Source organism: Pocillopora damicornis, chromosome 10 (genome assembly GCF_964200805.1).
Source record: "Pocillopora damicornis chromosome 10, jaPocDami1.2, whole genome shotgun sequence".
NCBI lineage: Eukaryota > Metazoa > Cnidaria > Anthozoa > Scleractinia > Pocilloporidae > Pocillopora > Pocillopora damicornis.
Genome location: NC_142679.1, coordinates 13567179 through 13585438, shown reverse-complemented (window position 1 = coordinate 13585438; position 18260 = coordinate 13567179). Strand labels below are relative to the sequence as shown.

At 39.5% G+C, this 18260-nt stretch overlaps 1 protein-coding gene across 1 annotated transcript in view; it reads right to left on the bottom strand.

Annotated features, from left to right (window-relative positions):
* Positions 1-18260, bottom strand: part of LOC113675458 (myotubularin-related protein 13) — a 29894-nt gene that overhangs the window by 7435 nt on the left and 4199 nt on the right. The window contains exons 6-30 of the mRNA XM_027192040.2: positions 17845-17956; positions 17385-17498; positions 17084-17158; positions 16853-16966; positions 16110-16160; positions 15043-15120; positions 14825-14923; positions 13128-13424; positions 12309-12458; positions 11356-11424; positions 10879-11232; positions 10211-10373; positions 9311-9373; positions 8475-8657; positions 8124-8197; positions 7600-7798; positions 6488-6621; positions 5391-5923; positions 4618-4883; positions 3809-3996; positions 3214-3261; positions 2966-3085; positions 2454-2558; positions 1612-1794; positions 828-1073 (exon numbers count right to left, since the gene is read on the bottom strand). Coding sequence (XP_027047841.2) covers positions 828-1073; positions 1612-1794; positions 2454-2558; positions 2966-3085; positions 3214-3261; positions 3809-3996; positions 4618-4883; positions 5391-5923; positions 6488-6621; positions 7600-7798; positions 8124-8197; positions 8475-8657; positions 9311-9373; positions 10211-10373; positions 10879-11232; positions 11356-11424; positions 12309-12458; positions 13128-13424; positions 14825-14923; positions 15043-15120; positions 16110-16160; positions 16853-16966; positions 17084-17158; positions 17385-17498; positions 17845-17956 — 4018 coding nt within the window. The remainder of the gene's footprint in view (positions 1-827; positions 1074-1611; positions 1795-2453; positions 2559-2965; positions 3086-3213; positions 3262-3808; positions 3997-4617; positions 4884-5390; positions 5924-6487; positions 6622-7599; positions 7799-8123; positions 8198-8474; positions 8658-9310; positions 9374-10210; positions 10374-10878; positions 11233-11355; positions 11425-12308; positions 12459-13127; positions 13425-14824; positions 14924-15042; positions 15121-16109; positions 16161-16852; positions 16967-17083; positions 17159-17384; positions 17499-17844; positions 17957-18260) is intronic.

Sequence of the window (18260 nt, the reverse complement as noted above, 5' to 3'; positions counted from 1 at the left end):
AAGTGCCCTAACAAGACAGAATAATCGAATTTATTCGCAGTATGATTAAGTTGATTGTCTCAAGTGTATCAAAGGACAATTCCCCAGTAAAGAAAATGAATCTCGGTCAATGCCTCATGACCAAAGCTTTCTAACGGCCTCTTTTTCATCATCATGATGTTCACGTAAAAAAAAACAACCTCCATAGCTTCAAGTGTAACAACAATCTTCAAGGAAACTTCCTTAGACATGGTGACAAGACGAAAAACGTCTTTCTCTGTTTCTTTATCGAACTCAATACTTACTATCTCTCTTACTTCTATCTACAAACATGACGCTATCGACATTGCTGATCCTAGCAGTATGCAGGCCGCCTGTCAGCTCAGTGGTAGAGCATCGGAGCGCGGAATCCGAAGGTCTGAGGTTTGATTCCTCATGGGGACTCAGAATTTTTTCTTTGTCCCACGCTCGTGACAAGACGAAAACATCTTTCTCTACTTCCTTAGACATGTCAAAATCTTGACCTCAGCTAGAAATCCACAACGTGTGGAGTCGCCACGACACGTGGAATCTTGGATCAGTATCAGTATCTGAACAACTGCGCACAGACCACTCCCCTTACCCAACATTAACCCTAACGTGTTATCAATTGACTGTTGACGGGTTAGGGGAAGGGTGTCTGAGCAGTTGCTTAGATGCTTAGATAGCGACATTGATTTAGAGTTTTAATGACTCATTTTCGTTAATAAAAAATATTGTTCCCAAAACGCTATTTCACTCTGATGTTCATATTTTGTTGAGAATTCTGTTGTTTGTTTCTGTATATTCATGATATTGTCTTTCTATACCTTGGTCTGGTTTGGCGAGTACAAGAAGTTGATATAGAGAGGTGACTTGGTCTTTTGAACATCCATGTAATCCCAAAGTGATTTCCCTCTTGGTTTGTGATCCTCCTCTGTCATCCAACCAGACTCGGAACGTTCATGTTCAGAATCCAAAAGAAAAGTGCGAAACCTCATCGAGGCATGATGGTAAGCGATAGTACACAGAAAATGATCGTTGAATTCAAAGGACAAAGGAAACTGAAGCATTATCTAAAAGGGTAAAAAAGGCATTTTTATGCAAATGAGGTGACAGTGGAAGAGTGACTGAAAAGAGTGACTGAAGAGCACTCCACAACAGGGTGAGCTGCCCAACCTAGAATCCCATATTGCTGAAACAAAGCACACACATAGCCGAGAAAAGTCTCATTTTTAGCAGCTTACCAGCTTACCACTGAATTCCTTCCTTCCCGACTCTTACAATGGACAAAGTTTTACACAACAGCAATTATAAATAGAGTATTGAAAGTAATCCGAAATTGCTTTTGTTTTTCTCGACTTCACTGTGTGATTGGTTCAGAAAACTCACGCCATCCTCACAACCAAACAGATTCAAAACTAAACCCAAACGCGAGCTGGTCACCCGCGTTTTCCCGCGCTTCAAGTAGTTTCCTTGTTACATGCGATAATTTCCTCACATCTGATTGGCTGTAGTGATTACTTACGTGTGGTTTTACGACATTCGATCGAAATGGGCTCTGGGCTCTATATCCAAGGTCTCACCTAATAATACCAATATCTCGTAAAATACCTGATGCACACAATCCAAGAACTGAAGAAAGATGGGAGTAAATCCTCCCTGGGTTGAAGCGATATGATTTCCACGGTGGGTGAACCTGTGTCCAAAGGAAAGCCATTCCTTTTCAATTAAAAGTTTGAAGCCATCGATAGTTCGATAGTGAGGATCGAGCATAAGTTCTGCTAAAGACAACACCTGCGTGAAGAAAGAAAAATTAATAATAAATAAATCTGCTCTTTGAACCAGTGATTGATCACGAGTCGCATCTTATCCTCTCAGATGCAAAAAATTACAATCAATCTCGACCTCGTTAATTGCGTTTTCCCACGCTTGAAGCCAGCTTCTTTGAATTCTGATTGGTTCCCTTAAAAATTGTCCTTCGCTTTGATCGGCCGTTGTGAATACTTCGGTTTTCATTTCACGACCCTTAACTGATATGCTTTCCAGCAAACAGTAAAAGACAACAGAGACCATAAGTAAACCACGACTACGACAGCAATAAGACTCCAGAGAAACAAGAGCTTTAATGAGAAGAAGAAGAAGAAGAAGAAGAGCTCATTATTTGCACTTTCAAGACTTGTTTCTTTCCCAGCCACCCTTTGCAAAGCAGGAACGTGAAAGCCCCAAGTTTGAGAACACCGCCGGAAAACTACTTGCGTAAGTCTTTGGGACGAAACACTGCCTATCTATTTCACTTTCGAGATGAGCTCTAACGCTGTTAAACAAAGGTAAAAAGATGCAGCCATTTCGGAAATTCTTATGGAAAATGTAAATTCATTTTTTTGAATCAAAGTTTTCTCAGCATCCCCATCCTGCTGCCTAAGGTCCCTAACACCATGTGATTATGCCATTACCTGCGGAGTAGCATCCCAGCCATCTTCAAAGCAAACTAGGACAGACGATCCTTGGATATCAATGAGATCAACAAAACAGTTGGCCACCGTCATGATGGCTGACAGCTGCAAATGGAAATCAAAGGGATAATGGTTTATGAATCCGACTGGTGTTGAGACTGTTACAGTGCCAAGAATCAAAAAGGAACTGCTGCGCATATATTTTGTGCTGTTGCTCCCAAGCGACAAAACGGAGCTTCATTATCATTTCAAACTCCACGTTCTTGTACGATATATAACCAACAAGTTCGGTTTAAAATCCTAAAGTAGGTTGCGAGGAATGTGCTTTACAAGGTTTACGGCTTTTGGATCGAAGCCGAGAGCGCCACGATTTCGAACAAAAAAATACAGGGAGTTCAGACTCGTGTGCTAAATCTAACGGCTCTTAATTTCATTGAAAACCAAGGGATATCGGATCTATTTTCCCCTCTCTCACCTCGATTATTTTTTTCGAGTTCATTGATTCAACACACCTGTTGGAGCCATTCAGAGTCTTCGACCTGCCGAATGAAGCTTGAGTTTGTTTCTGTACTCGGACAAGTCGCACGCTGAAACTTCTTGAAACTTGCTCTAACTGCTCTGATGTCTGGGAGCTGACGATAGAGATACAAATATGGATGGACGTTAATGAGAGGAAAGTTCGTCATCTGGACTACAGAACATACAATACATAAACCGCAAATTATCTAAAATTCAGACAAAATCGCATCCCATGTCTTACCTCAATCGGTACAAAGTCACACTTAGGATAAGCCTCTTGTTTGACATGCTAAAGGGAAACAAAACGAAATTGGTAAATGCAGTACCTTCCTCATAGGATCTTTGTTGATCCTGTTCACTTCGTTAAATTAGGGATATTCAACAGCAATTTGCAAGTGTCCGAACTAATCCATTACTGCTTTCGTTTTCGCTTTCGCCATCCTCTTCACCAATCAGATTCAAGACTAACACCAACCGCGTCCTGGTCACTCGCATTTTCCCGCGCTTCAAGTGGCAAGCTTGTTTTATACTTCGAGGGCAAGTACACCGTTATGTAACAAAAGAAGATCAGTTCTTAACGTTCTGAGTGATACTTTCACAAAAAGTGACTATTTCAACTTGAAGCCGGTATTGAAAACTTTTCAAGTTTGTTCGAATGTTGAAAACTTTATTTTCGTTGAGTTTCGCTCTTTTTGCTTCGTGTGTTTCACGTCGTGTTCTCTAGAGTTTTACGAAGTTGCTGTTGTAATGTCTTGGTTTAACCTATGGTGTACAACCTATCCAGCCACTACACCCATCGAATAAGTCACTTATACCCTATCAATATAAACACATACCCTTAACAATGTCTTGTCACCAAAGACGTAGAGAGCTGCCGGTTCCCAGCCTTTCTTCATTATGGTTCTGTCCACAAGTTGACCTGAATCAACTTCATCTGCAAAGTAACCATCCTTAAGGAGAACGCCATGGTGTAGAGAGTTCGCGCGTGACATGTTCTTGTTTTTACTTTGAGGTGTCGCTGCCACTAAAATGTCAATGAACACAGTCAAATTAATTAACGTCAGAGATACCGCGTCTGACAACAGGCCTTAGGGGCATTATGAGGGTTATCATATTTCCTTACCATCACAAACTGTGAGTTTTCGTAACAAAGGAAGAGGGTGATAAGCACCCAAAGATACATTCCCTCCCCTCCCCTCTCCCCCTTCCCCCACCATTTAGGCACGCTCTAGAACATTCCACTTTGCTCTCCAACGACAATACTTTCGCGTACTCCGCACAATATACGCTCGACAGAAAACTTAACAGCGACGACCACGAAGTGGCTGCCTTAGCATTACCACGAGTAAGTTGTCACTTAAAATCATGTTCGTCCCCTCCGTTCTCTTAGTAACGCAATGGCGATTCAAATTATAACCGAAAGTAACCGCTTTTTAAATGATACAGTACTTAATAATTAACAGGAGCGCCCCAAACGAAACTGAAAAGTCAAAAATAATAAGTAGAGACCGACTGTTATTGAAGCAGCGACATATAAATCAACACGAAATGAGTAAATATGTAACGAAATTGTAACGTTACTTTAAGTGTTAAAGTGTCACGCAAATATCAGGGCTCCTTCATGACGTTGTCTTTAACTACTCACCAACGGCACTAAAATACTTCTCTTGTTCAGCTGAGGCAGATGAAGAGATGGCGTGACTAGCTACACCTCCCTGCCCTACATTTTTGGTCTGACGCATGATTGATCCAATTGTACTCCTTTCAATACCACCAGCTCTAAGCAGTGTGGCTTTGTTCCGCTGGTGTCTCCACACTGCAACAGGAAACCTGCCCTGGCGGTGGTTTTTGGCTATTCTGAGAATGCTATCGTCTGATATGCTTTGTGGAACTACAACCACTGATGGGTAACTGTGGAGAAAAACAGGTGTAATAAGAACAGACTGACAGGGCGCAGTTTCAGGATCCCGAACCCAGATTAAACCAAATCACTGTCACAATCAGGCGCCTGAACATAAAATCCGCCCCGTCATAACGAACAAATGAACCAAACCGGTTTTCTGCAGTGAAATATGAAACAAATCAACAAAGATGAAACTTTCCATTACCTTCTTTTCCTCGAGAAAAGACTGTAATTGTTCAATGAAAATCAACCAAGTTCCCATTGTACCCCAAGACACTATTTTTGCCCTCGTGCTTACTCTCTTTCCTGTCATATGACAAGGGATGGGTCGGGGAGAGGGGGAGAGGGAGTGATAACCTGCGATGGATTGGTCTTCTATCTGGGGCGAAATAGAGAATAAAACTCGCTTGTTTCATGCTAAAGAAACCGGGAAAAGCTCCGGCAACGATGAAAGCTAGTCAAGCACGCAGACTCTTCTCTTACTTTCACCCTAACAAACAAGACTTCATCCTCACCTTCTACACGCAGTATATGTGACATTGACCATGCAAATCCGCCAAGGTCCGAATGCAGACTCTTTGGCAATATTTCCAAGTTTAAGACGCGAGTAGTCACCGCAGTAGGACAACTTACTGAGCCGTTCAGCCCCATGAACGACAATAGGTTCGCTTTTGAGGGAAATGTCATTTACATCGACCGCAGAATCATCATCATCCGTAGTGAGGGATCCACTTGGTGATCTGTGGTCCAGACTCTGTGGATCTGACGTGTTGTGCCGGTGGCGTTTTTTTCGGAGAGATTCCCGAATCTGAGCGATGCTACCTGCCTTGTTCCGTGACGCATTTGCGAGTTTCTTCTTGGATTTTCGAAGAGTTCCTTGTCTCTCCATGTGTTTTTCAATGACAAACGTCGGCGTCCTTGGAACGCCTTTGCCGCAGAAGGCAAATGTACCGAAAACCGTAGTAGGTGAACGTCTCCTTTGCAATGTCTTTCGAAATGTCTCAACGTCTTCCGGTTGAACCTCCTCGTCAAAAACCAATTTCATCATCTGTTGGGTGAAGAAAATGAAAAAGGGATCATTTTCATGCAAATGCAGAAGAACCTCAGGTATAGTGAAAATCAAGCAAATGTTTGGCACTATTATCAATTCTGGTAGGTCAGTGTAAAATGCTAAGTGCATTTGCAATGAACTATTTGCTGCTCGCTCAAGAGGTTGGTTTGTCTCTTGCCGCTAAAAATTTTGCTTGTAAGTTTCAGAATCTGTTTTACAGGTTATGTTGCTATGGTTATCTTCTGCTTGCCTGCAAAGGACTGTTCACATATACGACACAAAAATTTAATCATTCAGTTTGCGGAGAATCTCAAGGATTCCAATGTCAGTTCAGACCAATTATCAGAACCATTACTTTTCATCCATTGCTAAAATTAGGTTAAACATTCTGTGAGGGCTTTAAACCAAAACTCGCCACGACTAGCTACAGCTAACAACGAGTAGTGTCTATCTTATTTTGTATTTCAAACTTGTCAACTTGAAATAACCTGGTTGTTGAAATTACTTTATAAACTGCAGGAATGCAAATCAAGACAAAAAAGGTATTGAATCAATAGTAACCTGAAAAGTACTAGATCTGAGCTGAATACACTCGTGCAGCCACTGTTCCAAGTGCTGTAAATACTGCACTCCAATCCTCTTCTCCCTGACAAGTGATCCCACAGGAAAACTTCTGGTCACAATCATCTCAGATGCTGAAAAACGAAAAAGGTAACTCCATTCACCATTCACCATTCACACCACTCGGAAGTAACTATACGATAACAGAAAAAATGAAGCATAACAGCACCATCTGAATTTCGGTAGATGGTACTGGCCGGTTTATCGATAATTCATGTTCTGTAATTCTTAATTGTTCACTAGGGGATTTTCGAGGCATAACTAAAGCTTACGACACACCCAATAATTTTGCGCGCGATTTTATGGGCTACTCTTAATCACGTGGTGCAAAATCACCGTACAGTTATCAAGCGATAATCCCCATCTACATCAGTATGTCCTCCGATTATTTCCGTCGAAAAGAAACAAAGCCTGCTCAAGAGTTTCATCCTTCATCTCTATTAATATACACGGAAGGAAACCGAACTCGTTTTGTAGATTTCAGTGACGGTGATATTAAAAAGCTGGTCGCATATACGCATATACGCATCCGCAATCACATCAACACTTCTTTTTTTTACGAGCGATTTTTGAAAACTTACAGGAGGATTATGAAATAGTTAAAACCCCTTTCTGGCTTGTGGTATGTCAGCTGATAATGTCCTTGGCTAGGAGATTGTCCTCAAAATTTAACATTTAACATCGCTTCTCGGTCAAATATTCATTTTTCGGACAAATTACCAGCCACGGACATTATCAGCCGACATACCAGCTGCCCAAAGGGGTTTGTTTACTCAATATCGCTTTGTTCCTTAGAGTAAATGGGATATAAAAAGTGAACGTCAAGTAAGTTTTACAGCCTAACCTCTCAAAAGCTTATAACCTAGGAATGTCACAAGATTTCCATCTATTAAAAGTACTTACTAATGATAAGAGAAAAATGTAAGGGTTTTATGTTGAAGGCAACAAAACCACATGCTCCTTTGTGGAAGTTATCGTCAGTAAAGGTTGAGCGGTCTCTTTTAAATAATTAAAAAATCAAAAGCACAAAAAAATTGCCGGAAGAAACTTACCAAATGGATCTACTGGCGTCCCTTTGAAAATCACTCTGTAGTTTGTCAGAAATACTGCTCCTTCAGCGGGCAACAGACGTGCCCCACCCTGATCGTCTCCTCCCTTGCCGAGCTCCCTCCCGTCAGGTATGAGGTAAGCACGGAGTCCGTCGCTCATCATATCCTCCCCCACCAGCAGGGCGGGTCTCATGATCTTGGCCTGCGGTGAGTGACAAACAGGGGACAGTCACAGCAAGTTGGAATGGGTGTCAGCAACTGTGACTGCGACACCCACTCAGAATTCCTGACCAATAAAATTAATGAAAAACTGTCACCCCAAAAAAATTTTGGCTTCTTGGACTCTTTTGGTCAATAAAATCCCCCACCTTCCCGAAACCAGCCGATTTTTTTTTTTAGTATAAAATTTCATGCAGGAATGAGCGTTTTTTTGTTTTTATATCAAATAGAATCTTCCCTCATCAAAGCCACGAACAACCAATCCAAATACTCAGAGTTGTCATATATTTCAAGTACTTAGTACCAACCTTTTGAATTGGAGCCAAGTTCTTGTATTCACGATAAACTGGCTCCAATGACTCTATGTGCATCGCAACTACTCCTGTTTCCCATCAAAGCAAAAAACAAAACAACAAGAAAAAAAATTAAGAAGGTAAAAAAAACCATGCAGTCTGTATTCTAAAGCTACAATTCAGTCATGTTTATGCACATCAAACCAACATAACAAAGAAAATTTCTGTTTGCATCTGGAAATACAAAATACATGGCAAGTCAAATTTCAACACAGGTTGAAGAAATAACGAGTTCATGTAAGGGTCTGGCTGTGTTAAAATTGTTAGATTTTCCACTCTTCTTGTCCACTGCCTAATAACACTGACCTGGTATCATGGTGTAAAGAGACTTAAGATGCACTTGACTAATTCCAGCCTCTGTGCCAACACGATCCACAAACCGACTGACAAATCTTGTCACTTGGTCAGCAATAGTTCCACCATCCTCATCATCCATATAGGTATCACATCCACCACTGTCTGTGATACAACTGCCAACTTCACTACTCCCTAAAAAAAAAATTAAGTATGAAATGAATGTATAAATTTTATCCCACTGTTTCTTGTTCCTTACTCTGTATAACAGGCCTGTGTGGAAAATTTATTAACCCTTTCTCGAATGCAAGGCTATTCTTCCACCAGGGTCACAAATTAACTCTGGGCAGGATGCCCAAGACAAGGAGAAATTTCTTGTGGTTAAAAACCCAAAAAATTAAGAGTCGAAAGATAAAAACAGTAAAGTGAAAACATTGAGAGATGTTTGCATGTGGAGCAAGCTGGACTTCCAATTTGGTTCAGACTTCCTTTGACATTTTTTATTTCAGCAACCTAATGACAACTTCCCTTAACTCCCTCAGTATCCATCCCTGGCATACATCTTCATTCTTGGACACTTTCGTGCCTGTTACATGCAGGCATCAAGGAATTCAAACAAACGGCTTCACTCTTCAATCCCAAAGAGTGACTAGCACCTAGTTTCTCCTTACAGTATCAACCCTAAATCAAACATTGAGGTCAACAGAACAAAAGACATGCTTTCCACATATGAACCCTTGGATTATTGAATGAATTCTCCTGATCAGTAACATAAGGAGTGTATAGAGAAAAAGGTCAAGAGTAAAAAGGGTCAAATCAAGAATGCTTAACTACAGTATGACACCTACCTCCGTTGACAATGCTCCCAGCATAGGTGCCACTGACAGACCCCTCCCCATCCATTTGTGTACCTGACAGCAGAGACAGAAAAAAAAAATACACATCGTAAATGCAATATGTTATATATTTTTCATGACAGTAGAAACCTCAGTGGACTCACTCCCTAACCAGTTTCAGCTTTGTGGTTGGATGTGCTACTAACCATGCCACAGAGGACTCATGGAAAGCTGCAGTGTAGGCAACATAACAGGCTCACATATGACAAGCATACCCAGGGAACACGCCATCATTATCAGGTCTTTGGCACAAGCATTTCTTTTCCCACAGAAACACAGAAGTTCATGTCTAGACGGGACAGGAAACTCTGAGGCCTTGAGCGACGCAAGTTGGCAAGAGGGCTGCAAAGGGTCTCACATTACTGGTGCCAGGCCCCCCCCCCCCCCACAAACCTCTCCCCGACTCGTTTTGACTCACCCTGCCAGCGAAGAAAAGCACATCCTACAGAGTCAATTATAATGAGGGTCTGATCGTATGCTAGCATCCTGGGATTACTGACATCAAAAACATCCTGTGTGAAGATGGCCTCTCATTCCCAGAGGTGACCAATAAAGGATTCCACATAATAAAATTGATTTCCAATTTGATTTCTTTGATTTGGCACCAAATTCAATTGAGATAGTTTGTTTGCAGGCATGTGATTGCTTCACTTCTCATAATGTTACTGACAGACATGAGAAACACCTTCTCCCCCTCACACGTCCCTGTCCCTGTACTTTGGATACCAAATTAGGGTACTCCCCCCCCCACACCTTCCAAAAAAAAAAAAGACATGTTAAATTTGTCGTGACACAAGGACAAAAATCATTTAAGTACTCCTTTCATTCACAATGTCCCCTAATCTGATTTACCTGCAGCAGGAGGGGGTCGTGGCATCTTCTCACTAGCATCCAGGGGAATCCTCATGTACACCATTCGATTGGCATAGTGGATGGCTTGACTGTATACAATGCCTTCCTCACTTGTTATCAGAGAATCTTTCTCATCCATACTGTAGTGGGGCCATTTCTTAAGCTACAATAACCACCACAAAATAAATTTGTTTAAATCCTTTAGAAGGATACTGATTTTTTTCCAATCTTGGCTTTTTGAAAACCCAAATACATGTAATTCAAACATAAAAAGTGTGATGTTCTACCCCATATGATCACCAGAGTGACTGGATGGCATTTGGTGGCAAAAATTTCGCACACCTAGTTAACCCATTAGCTCCCACAAGTGACCAAAACAGAATTTCTCCTCACAATATCAATAGAATGTCTGACAAACTAGTGACGAGAATAAAGAAAAATGTCACTAAAGGGATTGTTAGTTGATCCAATACCCAAATTCTTGAACTAACATCATAGGAATTGTAAGGAGAATTAAAGGTGAGGCATCAGGAGTGAAAGAGTTAACAGCTGTTCGCTGAAAAAATTCATCCTTTTCCCCTTTTGGATGTGATTGAGTCTTTTTACAACAGAGAATTTATTATAACCAAATGTGACATGTGCAGTGATGATAAAGGCAAAGCACAAACCTGCTTGGCAGCAATACTCAGTGCACTTGGGACTGGTTTCTGCTCTTCTCGAGAGGACTGGTCTATGTCGATTGAACTCCCTGAATCCTTGGGTGTGGAGGAAAGGTTATCTCTACTCCTTGTGAAACTGCGATGTTTTGCTGAAGGTGTCAAGCTGCTCCTTGAGATACGCTGTTCCTTTCTTTCCAATGTCTCTTCAGCATTGGCTTTTGGAGCTTCTTCATCTACATAGAGTTGTTTGATCTGAGACTCAACATCAGAGTAAAAGGCTTCCTCCCAAAATTGTTGTCTTTCCCAAACTGGATGCTCTTGGACACAAGTGTAAGCAAACTGGATCACACCAGCATTTAGTTTCTGATAATCACAATATAAACAGAGTTAAGTGAAGGGAACCTCCCAAAACTGTTTTCAAGAAAAACACAATTTTTGACCAATAAGACTGCAAAAAAATAATAACAACAAAGAAAATTCACTCACTCGGCAAAACGTAGCTGTAAGGGGTAAAAGAGCTGCAGCTACAGATGTATTACTCATACTTGCATCATCCTAAAAAAGACATATTTTCTTGCCTTTCACACAATACGAATATTACAATTCTTTTTCTCTTTTTTCTTTGTAAATAAAGTTCTCAATTTAAAAAAAAAGCATCACAGAAGGGTGGTAATTCATCACAGCTACAACTTGGTGCTTCTTATAGATATAAACATTACAGTTTTTTTTCGTTTGTAAATCAAGTTAACCACCAATTTTAATAAAAGGAATCACAGAAGGGTGTCAATTTATCACCACTACAACTCAGTGTTATAATAAAGTTAGGCATGCAAAGCCTATAGAGGGAACAAGGTCCACCATATGTTCTGCTCAAGCATGAAATAAAGAGGACTTAGTTATCCCTAAAGAGAGGATTCCTACATGGATGCTTTACTGTACAATACATTGCCTCTGGTGGTTAAATCAATCATTATTCATGGAGCAATTGGTTATGAAGAAAAAAACAAAAAAGAGGAGATCAGTGAGGATGACAAGATCTTTTCTATAAGTGCAACTATGACAGCTTATCAGTCAGCAAAACTCTTCAACCCAAGCCAGCCTCCAAGCTTTTGAAAACAGGTTTACCACCATCTTTATTTAAACCAGATATACATATTAATTGGAAAAAAAGAATGTCCTCTGTAATATCTTTTGTTCCTTAAACTCCAAACAGGCAAGAATCAAGACAATAATTGTCTTGATTCTTATAAATTATTTATCCACCAGGCCCCAGTTGTTCAAAGGTTATTAAATAGCAATATCCCCTGGAATGATCTTTATCTGGGCTCAGCAGAATTGCAACAGCACTGAATGGAAGTTCCTGGGTAAGTGGATGTGAAATTTAAGTAACACCTGCCCATTTGGAGTTTTTGTTCATAACAACAGTCTGAAGAACAAACCTGTAATGCACTGTTCATAAGTCTCACAACCAGATCAAACTGATCATGTTCCAGAAGTGATCTGTTTTGTCTAGCCCTGAGGGACAATTCATGGCACAGAGCTAATTGGGCTCCTTTGGACTTCAGACCTCTGACCACAGAGGGAAGTAACTGTTTGGAAAAAAAGGTAAATGTGAATGTTTTGACTAATGTCAAGTTAACATTTAAACGTCTTCACACTGTTCAAACATTGTGAGCAAAGACAGCATATCCAATTACAATGGAATCCTGACTCTTCCAAGTTTCCAGAAAAAATGAAATTTTTCAATTTTAAGGGAGGTCCATGAATTCAGGGATAAAAGTGTTTGGTAGAAAAAGGAAGCTAGTTTTGGTTCTCAAGAAACTAAGGGTGTGGGAAGTTGGGATTCTATTGCATTAGACCAAAATGATCTGGGAAAATGTTTTTCAAGTGCAATAAGGCCAAAGATGTTTAGAATGTGTTGATACATCTGGTGGAGAATCACTGCTTCTACTGTTTCTACTTCAATGAAAGAGCTCCACACTGTAAAGAAGCTGTTTGAAAACTTGAGTTTCAAATTTGTTTAAAATCTTTAAAATAGCAAATGAGAAAATGATGATAAGTTAGAGATCTGTAAAAAATCTTTGAGATAGTGAAAAGCTACATTTAGAAACTGCAGGGAAGAAACTACTCTGGTAACCGTAAACAAAGATCTGAAGTTTGACATTGAGATAGGACAAAGACTAACATCTGTGAGAAATATACAGTATCCAGCTGCTGCATACAGCCAGCAAAAGAAGAACAAAATACAAAAGGTTTACCTTTCTAGCCTCAGAAATCTGGTTGTCAAAGATGTATGCAACACAATCCTTCAACACTTCAAGCTTCCTTCGACTCGGAATATAATGCTGTTGCCTACTTGACATAGGATTTGAAGGCACGACACAAGGCTCCACACTTTTTGCTGTGTAATCCAAAGAAAGATTTTCCTGTTGATTCAAGTGCCGGCTTATGGCATCTCCATTAAGCTCTGGAAAAACCTTCGGGCTGCACCTCTCTATTGCCTCTACAGGAATAGGTGGTAGAATATTGTTCTCAGCAGATTCACAAGAAGGTTCCTGTTAAAAAAAGGAATTCAATTAAAACTTTCATTTTCATCATTATCATCATCATCATCATCATTGCTTGCTGCGCCAGTAGGTGCATAAGGCTGTCACATTGTCCACCCAACCCCCCCTGTCAGGTGCTGCCACCTTGGCCAAATTTCAGCTCTTCCACCCCACCTTGCCTCTCTCTCTTACAACAGACCTTCTGCAAGTGGCCTTTGGTCTCCCTCTTGCCCTTCAACTTTCTGGTGTCCACCCCAATGCCATAAAAAAAGTAATATTTTCAGTAAGTGTTAAATTGACACATCATTTTCTTTGAGAACCAAACTTGACCTGCACAGTCAATTCAGAAAGATCTTCCCTGGCAATCTGTTCATCCCTACTTGAAGTCATGGTTTTAAATCATTGTCTATTAACCTTTCAACCCCTAACAGTAACTAGCATAATTTCTCCTTACAAAACCTTCCCAGGAAAAAATGTAAAATTCAAAAGAACCAAGGAAATGATCACCATTTAAGATGTTGGGGTGTAAAGGGCTGGCCATTTGATTGATGTGATGTATATTTCATTGTATCTTTTAATAAATATCGCAGTGAGACTCCAAAAACAATGAGAAAAATAGTAATGTATCTTTGACTGTTTCTTTTAATAAATATCTTAGTGAGACTTCAGTCAACTGTGCACTGACCAATCAAAATAATGTTCAGGACATAAAAAACCACAAAACCACTAACCAATCACCTTTATTTTTGGTGTTATTGGCTTTTTCCTTGGAACAGAAATCATCATATCTATTTATTGTTACAATTGTAAATCAAAACTATAGAAAAATTATTGAACGTGATTGGTTACCACCAGCCCAATTTGAGCACTTATAGGACAGTCTATGGGTCATACTCATTATTGGACAGTGTAATAAGACAGTTGACAGGTCATGCCTGTGTAACTGTATAGTATGTGTCATGTGCATGTGCTGTAATTGTGCATTTTGCTAAGTTTACTATTGCCTTTTTATGAAAATGTATAACTGAAGTCCACTTTCTTTCCCAAATTTTGTCATAATTTTGATTAATTGGTAACAAGACTTCGTGCCATTCAATTTGGTCTGCAGTCATACTCATGATTAACAAATCAGACTCAGGGTCATCTAATTTTGTTAATGATTACAAACAGAATTGGACTCCACTCAGTCCTATCATCATTATTATTATTACAGTAGATGGTTTGAACCTGGGGGTAACATGTAATAGTGTAGTTTGATCGTCTGGGTGAGTGTAGTCCTGAGAAGGACTGTTGTCAGTAGTGGTGACAACCAACAACAGTCCTTCTCAGGACTACACTCACCCGGACAATCAAACTACACTATTACATTATTATTATCAATATTGACACTTGATCGAGGAGCCACTCACATTGTCATACAGCTTCTGGGCAAGTTGTTGAATGTTAGCCTGCACCTCAGGATCCAATCCTTTCTCACTAATCAGAATGCTATCAATCTCCACACAAAGCTAGAAATGAAAAATTTTAAAAAAGCATTACAGGTTATCCTCCAATTCAATAGTGGAAAACATATTTGATAACCCTAAAAGGACTGCATAGAAGTGGAAAATATAGAACAATTTCATACCTGATCAAAGAGGTCACAGGACCTGTATGGGGGACCTCGACTAGCCACAAAGGACAAGAAGGAAATACTCTCTAAAACCTGAAAAAGCCAAACATTGTTTCAGTTTGAGTCAGTGACATGAAATATAATATAACTCCCATACCAGTAACCAGCACTCAACCCCTCCACTCCCGAGATCTTAATTCTACTCTACTTCTCCTAAATAGTACCGTACATATCTTTACCAGTGAGTCATGAGAATTTAAGATTTCATGAAAAAATTTCCCTTATGTCTGCTTGTCAGTGTCCTAAAGACTTTCAGGATGATCTACTCCTGAGAATTAAAACATTTAGAGTTTGCAGGATGCATGTCTAACATTATAAGCACAGGTGTTGTGTGAAGGAGGAAATTAAGACATCTCTTCTTGGCTCAAAAAGTTTTCTTAAAGGTTGTAGTAAACAGACATTGCCCAGTAAAAAGCTTTGCTTCACAGTGTTCCTTTGACTCTACTCAAAGGTTTGTAAAAGGCATAGATTACATGATGATAACAATGTTTGAGCACATAGTATGCATTTCAAAATGAAGAAATTGGTTGCTTAATTCTTTGCACTCTATTGGTTTTCCTCCAGATATTACACACTTGCCACAATGACTGCAAGGATGCCTTTGAAAGGAGGGGCTTCATAACTTAGCACCTTGAACATTATAGATCACATTTTGATTATGGGTCATGTGACCAGTACCAAGTAATACCAACAGCCAATTGGTTGAGGGTGTGAGGAAAGTTTTAATGACCAGTCATAGAGCCAAATAAAGAAAAACCAAAGAAATCCCAGCTTCCTTTTGACACTCAACTGAAAATTGCATTTATACAAGTTTGCTCAGTAGTGATGCTTGGTCTTGATCTTACCATGATTTTGCCATAAGAGACAACCATTTGTATGTCTGTGGTTAAACACAAATACATGTAACATGTTGTAAAAACACCTGGGCAAAAATGCACCGAAGAGTTGATGAATATGGTCATATGTAGCAGGTGATGAAGTCTATATTTCATACTAGGCATGAAATAACAGTAATAAATTACCTTGGAAAGGAATACATCCCCTACCAAACCTCTGTTCTCCAGGTAAGATACCTACATAAAAGAAAATGCGAATGTTCAAACTACTAATTTTTGTGTCTACATCAACCCACCCAAAAGATTTTTTAAACAAATATGAAATTTCACATGACAATAACACATATACTTGGTGGCAGTCATGCTAGCCTGAGGCTCTGATATAACAATTTTTTGCATGGATCTCAAGCACTATAAAGAGAAGGCAACTCTCTGACTTCAAACCCAACAGGCATGATAGGTCTAGAACTGTAAATTTGAGAGGTCAGAGTTAAAAATGTACAGAACTGGTTGGAGGAATTAAAGCAGATTAAGTACTGTTTGAGCAGTACAGTGTGTATGCAAAGTTTACACATATTTTAAACTCGCTTAACACACAGTGTCCATGCACTGTATTAAAAAAATATTATCGATCCATGTAGTTTTCCAAGCAATAATTGCCTGTAAAATTACAAGCAGTTGCCCTTCTGGAACTTACTAACTGTAGTTAACACACAAGAGCAATCTACACTGTACTAGTGTGTCATTTGCCAACTGGATCTCAGGGGCCCTGTCCCATTTACAATCATTTTGGTCATTTTTGCACTGAATTTTGAAGCAACCCTACTCTTTTACAAAAGCCTGCCATTTATTCTTCAGTCAATACCTGTTCTTATAGCTGGGTATTACTGATCAACTGTTAATATAATATTTTGGTCAATACACCATACCTTATTGAATGTAATAACAGGCTTGGGATGGATCCTGATCAAAGTTAGGCATGAGCGATAGCCAGAGAACATTTGTGCAACCAATCTAATGAACACAGCACGCAGCTCCTTATCCTGTAAAATTGAAACATATAATGTTCACTTCAAAACTTTAAAAGAAAAAAAGTAAGTAAATACTAAACAAATCAAAGTTATGGGCCCAAATTTATCTTCATCTAACACTCAACAAACCTGAAGGACTGGAAGTGATGGTGAAGTTGGTGTCTGGAAAGCACAATCTGCAGTTACTAGTTGAGGATATAACACCTTCAAAGCAACAAGCATTCTTTAGTACAACATTCAGAATTAACTGATGGTAATTACTTGACAAGCTAAACTAATCCTTATATGCTTGTAATTTTTTGTTGGAGGAGACATAGAACAGTTTATGTACTAAGAGAAAGATGAACATCATACTACCTTTCAAATCTAATTTTACTTAACACTATGAGACACTTTTCCCATAGTTCCTACTTTGTGCTGCTAAACTTACCATGGTTAATTCATGCCTTGCTCTACTCAGAAATGGTTCTGACAAGTAAGGAAGATTGATAGAGTCTGGAATGCTGACATGTCCTCCATCAATATCTACAAGAATTACATCAGTCTGCAAGAACAATACACAGTAATCAAAACTCTGATACATCATTTCACTCACTTACAAGTCATACTTGAACTGCCAAACATAAACATTGGGATAGAAACCAAAAAAATGTTGCAGTGGTAACATGAAACTGTTAACCAAAAAGTTCTATACTAAGCTGCCCTCCAATTATTCTTACTGGAACCAGGCAGGCAACTGAGGGCAAGCAGGATAGGCCCTTCTTGTCGGCATAGATAGTCAATCAAAACACATGATTCTCCTTACTTTCCCAGCTCATGAATCTACCCATATAAAAATAACAATATTCACTGGCCAAGTGTACATAACAGGTGAATCAATCATCACTCACCAAATCTGATGCCAGGTAATCTTTGTAGCTTTCATGTATACCCATAATAAATGGTGTTGGGGCGCTCAAAAAATCAAGTAGTGCAGATGGTAGTATTGGAATGAACACATAACTGCCAAAAAATAAAAATAAATATTAATCATCACATGATCAAATGCACACTCATTTCTAGTCTATAGTCTCTTGGAAATCCAGTTGCCCAAGTGTTCATTCTGACAAGCATGTTATGTTCACTCATTTCAGTTGTGTGACCACCTTTGCTAAAACCCTGCACCTTATTCTCTCTTGCTTAACAAGTTTTCTCAAATAGAAATAGTCATACAAAAAACATGTATAGAACCTGAGGTTCAAAGCAGATGGGATGGGGGAGGGTTGGGGCAAGACTGTTGAATTGGTTAGAGAGTTCACCTTCCACC